Below are 9,239 nucleotides of genomic sequence, written 5' to 3' on the forward strand. Positions count from 1 at the left end.
AGCAAGTGGAGTGGTTGCAGAATCGTCTATTGATGGAGATTACAGTACTGAATGGAACCCGCATCAATCCTATCACTGTGGGAGATTTCACTTCTTGGCTAACTTCGGCATTTTCCTACTTTAAGGAATGGATAGGGATAGTTCTCTTTGGGGCTGCAGTTTGCTGTGGATTGGTATTGTGTCTGTGGTTGCTTTGCAGACTTAAATTTTGTCAATGAAGAGACAAAGTACTAATTACTCAAGCATTGCTAGCCCTAGAACAAGGTACATCCCCCCAAGTGTGGCTAGTGGCTCTTCATAAAGAGCTGTAATTCTCTTGTCAAGGCCAGCTGCCATTGATCCCAATGACGGGAGTAGGTTGACGCCATAAGCCAGAGGCACACCATCCAGGATTAAAGCTGTGAGTCAACCCCATGACGGGAATAACGAGTGGCCATGACCTGGGTGCACATTCTCTTGCACAGAGAATGCCAGACGTGGGTGCAACCCTCGTAGCCTAAGACAGGGAACTCACCCTTCCTTATTGGAGTTTTGTCCTTTTGGTGCTGGCTATGGGGGCACGTCAACTAGCCTAAGACAGGGACATTGGCCAGTGCCTGCTCTTAAAAAATAAAATAGGGGGAGATGTAAGGAGCCGCCATTAGAAGATGGCGCTTGTTTCCTCTGTTTGAGGTGGAAAACAGCTGCATTCAGGGTCATAAACACCTGATGTGAGCCTGCATATCTTTCAGACGCAGCTCCTCACCCTCCCGAGCAGTATGTAACTGAAGTTCTGCAAGAAGCACCAATTAGACACTTATACACAGTTGTGATAACTATTTAAGCAGCACCCAGTTCAGGCCTCAGGGTCTTTCACTTTACAATCAATGGTGTGTTCCCCAGTATAGTGTGTGAGGAAGGATCCTGTTGTTGCATCATCCTTGCTGGCGAGGTGGGCGTGACAGTCAAAACATTGGTAGACATAGAACAGTGTCAGAAATACACATAGAGAGATAAAATTTGAGGTAACAGGAGAGATGTAGAAAACAGAGACGCAAAAGAAATACAGAGGAAAGAACAAATGACAGAGGAGTAGACAGAGAAAAACACAGAGAAAAGGCTCAGGACAGTGAACCAGACACGAGAGTCAAAGACAGAGCAAGCCCAGCACAGGGGTGCGTTGGAGAAGTTTAGCCTGGTTCATCCTCCCAGCCCCACGCTCCCAGAAATAGGACTCAGACTCAAATATATTTACAGATACTTTGGCCATATAGTTAGGCTCTTCTATGACTAGATATAACTTAAAATATTCCATATAGTCTAGCCTACATTCTGCCATGTGACTGGTTACCAGTGCTCAGGAACCATGTGTCTGACTCCTCACATCTTCCCAGAGAATCTCCCCCCCATCTCACTCTATCCCAGAATATTTTCTCTCTCCCGGATGTCAACCTCTGTCTTGCCTAAGCCATAGACTTTTTAATTGACAAGTAAAGCATCCATATAATACATAAGATACTCTCTACAGCATGTGCACACACAGGAGATGCCGGAAAGGAAGACAGGACAGATGGAGGAATGGCTGAGGGAGGTGACTGTCTCACCAGTTACGAGTCTAGTCGCCTACGAAACCAAGCCTAGCTTCCTAACAACAGTGACAAAAGAAGATTAAGTTGCTTTTTATTATTTGCAACCCCCAAAAGTGTTATTTGAAAGACTATAATCTATCAAAAATGAAGGTGAGCCTCAGTCAGTCACTGTGACCTCACAGGACACACATGATACACTGTGGAGAGGTCACAGTGTTCATGCCCAACAGTTCTGCCATGTTTACTTTCCCTGTCCTCACCAGCCTGAAGGAGGCTGGGGTGAGAACAGTGCACTGAACAGGAAATGTCCTGGCCATGAGGATGCCACAGCTGGAGCCTGCCTCCTCTGTCCTTACAGGCTCAGGATGCTCCTGGTCGCCTCTGTAGTAGAAACTGCTACTTCCCCACCATTTGGCTGGGTCACCTTGTCCCATAAGACTCCCATCCAGCCCACTCAGTTACAGACGTTCAGAATACAAACAATTCAGAATATGTTTAATTATGAAAAAGGCAAATGGTTTCAGTGCATCAGCACCCTGAGTGTGACAGTGGAGGCAGAAAGCCTGAGGTTTGAGAAGATGGTGCTTCTGTACATGGATGGTGTCTCTGGAATTAGCCCAGGGCAGAGCCACAGACTTGGGGACTCGGGGATCACAAGAGCTGGGTACACTGGCATCATGCTAGACTCTGAATCCAAGAGTGGCAGGCTGACACAGACAGGTATTTGGAGCAGGGAAATGCAGGCCTTACAGTGTGAGACAGTCAACTCACTCAAAACACTCTGAGTCACTGTAGGAGCCCTGTAGGAGAGAGAGGGAGTGGTCACAGGAGTGACCTCAAGATGCCTGATTGTTCCAAATCCCCTAGAATTAGACACAGACATCTGGTGTCCTGGTCATGTCTCCTCCTCCCCACTGCCTGTACAAAGGTGAAAGCAGTTAAGGAGGGGACACAGAGCCTCACAGGACACGAACGTGTGGAGGGGGAACAGAAGCCACCACCCTCCCAGGGAATATGGAGAATCCCCGATCTTCGGGGAAATTGGAGAGATCCGTCTCCTCTGCAGGGCCATCAGCCTCTTCCCACCACTGTCACTGTCCATGGTCACAGTCTCCATGTGGGGCACAGAGCAGGCAATATCTTGGTGTCTACACTCATGGCTCAGGCTCCACTCAAGACACCACTCAAGTGATGGTGGCAAACAAAGTCCTGCTGGGGACGAAGCCCCGGAGCTTCCTATGAACACTGGCTGTGACCCTCTCAACCCCACAGCATAGACAGACTGTGAACCAAGACTGTGCCAGACACAGCTGCCTCACACCTTCCCTCACACCCTCACACCCTCACCCCTGCACCACCCTTCCCTCACACCCTCACCCCTGCACCACCCTTCCTTCACACCCTCACCCCTGCACCACCCTTCCCTCACACCCTTACCCCTGCACCGCGCTCAGATAAGAGCTGAAATATTACCTGTTGGAGGAGGCCCCCGAGGTCCTGCAAAGGGAAGTCACATAGAGAAAGGTGTTGTTATAAAAACAGGGCTCTCTCAAGCAGCCTGAGGTACAATGAATGGGTCCTGCAGCTTAGCTGGAGTGTTCTCTCCATGTCTGTATTCACTAAGACCCTGAGCACTGCCCCCCACCCCCGAAATGGATCAAACTGCCACAGGAAGGAGAGAAAGCAAGACCCATGCTTTCTCATTGCCTGAAGCTTCCTGAAAGAGCAAGCAAGGGTGGATGACAGGGACAGGAGCCACAGAATAAGCTCCATCATGGGTCTGTGGCAGTCCCACACAACCCAACCAGCAAAACCAGATCCCAGTGTCTCCCCTGGGACCTCCGTGCACTCCCACCCACAGCCCAGCTCCTTCCTGCAGCACAGCCCAGCACCCCCAGGTCTCCAGAGCTCCTCACCTTTCTGACTCCTGTGACGGATGAACAGGCCAAGCCCGAGGAAGATCACCCCGAGCACAAAGCCTCCAATGCCACTCAGCATCTTGCTCTGGGCAGACTCAGACTGTGCCCCTGGGGAGCAGAGCCCAGTGTCAGCTTTTGTCCCCACAGGGCACAGCAGCCCTGACTGAGAGCCCACAGTCCAGCCTGAACCACAGGAGGTGAGGGATCTGGCAGGATCCAGTTCTGTGTTCTGACCCAGGGCCAGGAAGGGCCAGGAGCTCTGAGCACAATGGTGGGGGAGGGGATATGTGGGTGTTTGCACCCCACAGACTTATCTATAATCTTGAGCTAAACTACCCACTCACTAGCTATCATTGCCAATTCCTCTGGACATTGAGTTCCAGGCCCCAGTATATGCAGTCATCTCCAGAACTGCTGTCTGGGCAGACAGTTAGGTCAGGGCTCTCCTGATGTCCTGACTGTGAGGAGAGAGATATGCTTCCTTGTGGTTCTCAGCTCAGTAGTGGAAGCAGACCATGCAGGACAAGTGACAGGGTGCGTGATATCAGAGGGACAGGGTAATGACAGCTAAAATCCCATGTCATGTGGGGCCCACAGTATAAGAAAAAACTTCCTCGGGCAGTGGTGGCGCACACCTTTAATCCCAGCACTTGAGAGGCAGAGGCAGGCGGATTTCTGAGTTTGAGGCCAGCCTGGTCTACAGAGTGAGTTCCAGGACAGCCAGGGCTACACAGAGAAACCCTGTCTCAAAAAACAAACAAAAAACAAACAAAAAAAAAATTGGGGGCTGGAGAGATGACTCAGTGGTTAAGAGCACCAACTGCTCTTCCAGAGGTCTTGGGTTCAATTCCCAGCAACCACATGGTGGCTCACAATCATCTGTAATGGATGCCCTCTTCTGGTCTGTCTGAAGACAGCTACAGTGTGTTCATATACATAAAATAAATAAATCTTTAAAAAGAAAAAGAAAAAACTTCCTTACGCCACTCCACTGTAATGGGGCTCTCCAGGCTGGGGTGTTCCACGTGGCAGGTGTAGACCTCTCCCCGCTGAGGAGTCATCTCCAGCATCACCAGGACCTGGTAGGTCCAGTCTCCGTTCTCAATAAGCTGTGTGGACACGACCCCCACAGTCTCCTCCTGGCCATTCCGGAACCAGCGCACTTTGATCTGGGCTGGGTAGAAATCTGTCACCGAGCAGACCAGCAAGTTGTGGTGGTTGAGGGCCTCCGTCCTGGACAGGGAGATGGCGACCTTGGGCTGCTCTGGGGTGACAGAGAAGACAGTGAGTGAGATGGGGCCACGTGGAGACTCCCCTGGGGAAGAGGCAGGGTGGGGATGAATGCCTCGGTTCTGACAGTGAATGGAGATCAACTCCACAAATACAAACTTAACTCACTAGGAAAACAACAGTCAGTGGCCATGTTCATATGTAATGTGAAAGGTAGTAAAACAAAAGAAGTCGGGAAGTGGAGGTGCACACAGGAGGTAGAGCCAGCAGGATCTCTTCTACTGGGAGCCCAGCCTGGGATATAGAGCAAGTTCTAGGACAGCCAGGACTTCACACAGAAACCCTGTTTGTAAACCCTCTGTGCATTTTTTAAATTTATGTGTAAATAAAATATTTTTATTTATGCAAAAACATAAAAATGAACTGTTTTTCTAAAACATACAAAAGAAAATCTGTTCCAATTTCAAGTTAATAATTTTTGGGGGAAAAAATGCAAAAAATACTTCAGTTCGACATTTTTCCTTCATCCCTCAGACTGTCACGCAGTCAGAGAGACCTGTTTCTGGATTGACTTTGATACAGTGTTCCCACTACCTCAGAAGCCTTCTCGCCCGGTGCTGTCATCCTTCAAGTTGAGAACAGTATACACATTAACGTGTGTTTCATGAACTGAGAACACACTGTGTTCTCTCATTTTCTCCTCTCCCTGCCCCAGTTTTCTTTCCTCAGTCACGTGCATTGATCCCTGGCGGCCATCACTGTTCCCTTGCTGTGAGGAATCAGTTGCCAACAGTTGAATAACAAACAAGGCCTCCCAGAAAGCAAGAGGGGAACCTTTCCAGTTAACCGTTGGTCCTGATGTAGGATATTAAATCTAGGCCGGGCAGTGGTGGCGCACACCTTTAATCCCAGCACTTGGGAGGCAGAGGCAGGCGGATTTCTGAGTTCGAGGCCAGCCTGGTCTACAGAGTGAGTTCCAGGACAGCCAGGGCTACACAGGGAAACCCTGTCTCGAAAAACCAAAAAAGAAGGAAGGAAGGAAGGAAGGAAGGAAGGAAGGAAGGTAGATATTAAATCTGAACACGACGCTTTAACTGACATCACGTGTGAGAGGTTCGCACAGTATCAGGGAGTAGAGACGGAAATGAGTCCCTCAGATTTTGTATTAAACTTTTAGTGTGACCCAAGTCAACACAGTCTACCTCAGAGAACGAGGAAAATGACAGTGATGCCTTCAGGTCAGTGCCAGGCAGCGAACAGCCCTCACCGGACAAAGTCCCTCATCCCTGCTCAGCTTCCTGGCCTCGGCGCTGACAGGTGACTGAGGTCACAGCAGAGCCAGGGGTCAGAGGGCAAAGGGCAAAGGTGAGACAGGAGGGAGGCTCAAGGAGGCGCTGGGTGATGCGGGGCAGAGGGAAGAGGCCAGGGCCGGTCCTCACGCCGGGACTCTGACTCCGTGTCCCCTCGCGGACCCCGAGGGACCCTACGCGCTCACCGAGCCGCCGCAGGGTGGTGTGGGATGCCGGACCCTCGTAGTTGTATCTGCACACCGTGTCCAGCTGGGCCCGCGTCCGCTCCAGGTACTCCTTGTTCCAGTCCTCGGCTATGCCCCGCCCCAGCTCGGTGACCGCGCGGTACTCGCCCACGTCGCTGTCGTAGCGCACGTACTCCTCCAGGTTGTAGATGTGTCTGGTCACGAGCCGTATGCGCTGCGTCCCGTTGGTGTAGTAGCAGTAGGGCTTGAACTGGAACACGGAATACCCTGCGGACGGACGCGGTCACCGGAAAGCGGGGACCACGGAGACCACGGGCCCTGCGGCCCCACCCCGCGCCGGCGCTTCCCGCGTGGGGCGACCGCTCTCTGGGGCCGCCGGGCCTCGGGGCCTCGGGCCGGGCAGTCGCTGTGCCGCCCCCGCCGCGCTTAGACCGAACTCGGCCTGCGCGGAGCTGCTTCCCCGGAGCCCCGGGCGGCTCGAGACACTTCCACCCGGGTAATAAGAACAAGGAAGCGATGGGGCGACCGAGCTCGTCCTCATAAGGATACTCCTCAAGAAGCACAAATTGTACTTAGTACGTTTGAAAAAAAATTGAGGGAACACCAAAAGTTGTGTGGGTAGAAGCGGGGGTGGATCTGGAAAAGGGGGTAAAATATGACTAAAATTGTACGAAATTCTCAGCGAACGAATAAAAGTATGATGCAAAGAAAAACAGAATATTCGGTTGTTTCAGCGACCCCAACGCCACCCCATGAGAGTTTCCTATGTGCAAAAATCCCAGACCTCCCCGCCCCTAGGGGGCGCTCGTCCTCGGGGAAAACCCGACTGCAAAACAGACAACTGGGAATCCAGGCAACCTCTGGGAACTGCTTGTGTGGTGGTCACTCAGGGCATCTTAAGTGTAACTGCAAGAAGAAAGCCACCTCTGGCCGCCACGCCTTTAATCCCAGCACTTGGAAGGCAGAGGCAGGCAGATTTCTGAGTTCGAGGCCAGCCTGGTCTACAGAGTGAGTTCCAGGGCAGCCAGGACTACACAGAGAAACCCTGTCTCGAAAAACCAGAAATAAAAAAAAAAAAAGAAAAGAAGAGAAAAAGAAAAAAGAAAAGAAAGCCACCTCTGTGCACCGGCTTAGGGGACTGGGGATTTCTATATTCTCCGGCCTCCGAACTAGGACACACACACAGACACACTGGGTATGTGGCACATATTTCCCTAGTGTTCTAGGCCTAGTGTTTCCTTGGAAATTCAATTTACAAACCTCGTATTTGACTCCTCGGTTCCATCTGACCGAAAAATTTAGACTCCTTGGCCGCTGGCTTCTCTCAGAGTTAAGATACCTAGAGTTCGCTCTCTAAAACCTCCACGCCACATCAGGAATTTTCCTCAAACACCAGGACAACAGACCATCGCTAACCTGTTTCTTCATTTCAGAATCTGGCATTTCCTCCAGACAGGGTGCTGGGGGCAGAGAGGGGAGGGGAAGGGCTGGTATTGTAAGCCCTGCTGTCTCCTCAAGCACAACCCTGTGCTCTGTCTTATCTTTGGTGGTCAATTTAAACTCTGCCTCCTCTTCCTCCTACTTTTCTATGCCAGGCTCGCCCTGTGCAGCAGGCACCATCCTAACTTCAATATTAGAACATAGAAATGACAATGGAGTCTCACCCTCTCTTCAGAGAAAGGAAATCTATGGTAAAAGACTGCTCTAAAAATCAAGATTTTGCCATTCCACCTCTTACACACACACACACACACACACACACACACACACACACACACACACACATATCCCAGGGCCCCCAGGGTCCCTCAGAACCAGTCCTCCCAGAGTGCTGGCTCTGGAGACCCATGCCCTCACTTACTTGGGGAGTCTCCGCCCTCAGTCCCTGGGCAGCTCAGCACCATCAGTGCCACCACAGCTGCTGAGAGGAGGAGGCTGGAGGTCTGCAGAGCCATCTCTAAGACAGGGAATGGCAGTCACCAGGACTCACACCTGCTGTGTCCCCTTCAGAAAGCAAAGTTCTGGAGCCTAGGGTGATCTGAAACCCCAGAGGTTGGGGGTTGGTCCCAAGTGAGGAACCAATCAGCACGGGAGCTGAAGCCTGTCATCTGTCTCTGGGCAGACTTTGTTTACAAAGGCTCTCTCTGCAGGGCATGGTCTGTTTCAACATGGAGCCCTGCTGGATGGACATTTGAGGTGACCGCTCCTCTCAGTTACAGAGTAAAACCTTTCCAAACTGCAGACTGTCTGTGTTTGGGGTTTAAAGAACCAAGGAGAAAAGTGAGTCAAGTATAGGCAACTTTGGGATAATTATTTCAAGTCTACTGTTCTTACATTATTTCAAGTCTACTGTTCTTACACTTGAGGCTGTAGTGGGAGGAATGAGTGTGACTTGTGTTGGGGGACAGAGAAATTATCTTTTGTTATATCTGACCCTCTGGGGCACCTCAGGTGAGAAAGCAGAGTTCTTAGAGAGCCTCTGAGCCTCTTTCTAATCCTAGAGACTCTTTGTAAAATACAAACCCATGTTCCCTGCACTGTGCACTGGGTATTGGTAAGCTCACATGAGAGAGCAGTGTGGTGTGGTTAATGGTGAGAAGCATGAGCTGTCGTGTGTGGGAAACGGCAGGTTAATGTGTGTCCCAGCCCCGCTGGCTCATGCACCTTCCCCACACAGGAGTCCACTGTGTTCATGATATTCCAATGAAAATCCGGGAGAAATTACTCAACTCAACTTTTCTCTTGTGGAGTCTTCTGCTGGTCATATCCTCCACAGCCATGATGTCAGCAAAGGAAAACTCCATAACCTTAGGGCTTCCAGATACAGCTGCCTGTGATCTCAGGACAAAAGGTGGATGGTGCAAAGCAGCAGCTTCAGGAAGGGACATCCACAGGCTTGTCACACTGCACTATGTCAGCCCAAACAACAGAGTCACCAACGTGTGCTTCCAACACGTCTCTTCTCAGAGCACACACTCCTGAGTTTAATTATCCATCAGCTGGAGCAGTGTCCGCCAAACGCCAGTG

At 50.9% G+C, this 9,239-nt stretch overlaps 1 protein-coding gene across 1 annotated transcript; it reads right to left on the minus strand.

Moving 5' to 3' along the window:
- Nucleotides 1-2,042: 2,042 nt before the first annotated feature.
- Nucleotides 2,043-8,250, minus strand: LOC114638134 (rano class II histocompatibility antigen, B-1 beta chain-like). The gene is made up of 6 exons (XM_028786514.1): nt 8,074-8,250; nt 6,213-6,479; nt 4,470-4,751; nt 3,485-3,595; nt 3,042-3,065; nt 2,043-2,368 (listed from the first exon to the last, which is right to left on the minus strand). The coding sequence occupies exons 1-6, from the start codon at nt 8,165-8,167 to the stop codon at nt 2,355-2,357; spliced, it is 792 nt and encodes a 263-aa protein (XP_028642347.1). The 5' UTR covers nt 8,168-8,250; the 3' UTR covers nt 2,043-2,354.
- Between the last annotated feature and the right edge of the window lie 989 nt (nt 8,251-9,239).

Source organism: Grammomys surdaster, unplaced genomic scaffold, assembly GCF_004785775.1.
Source record: "Grammomys surdaster isolate TR1022 unplaced genomic scaffold, NIH_TR_1.0 125504, whole genome shotgun sequence".
Lineage (NCBI taxonomy): Eukaryota > Metazoa > Chordata > Mammalia > Rodentia > Muridae > Grammomys > Grammomys surdaster.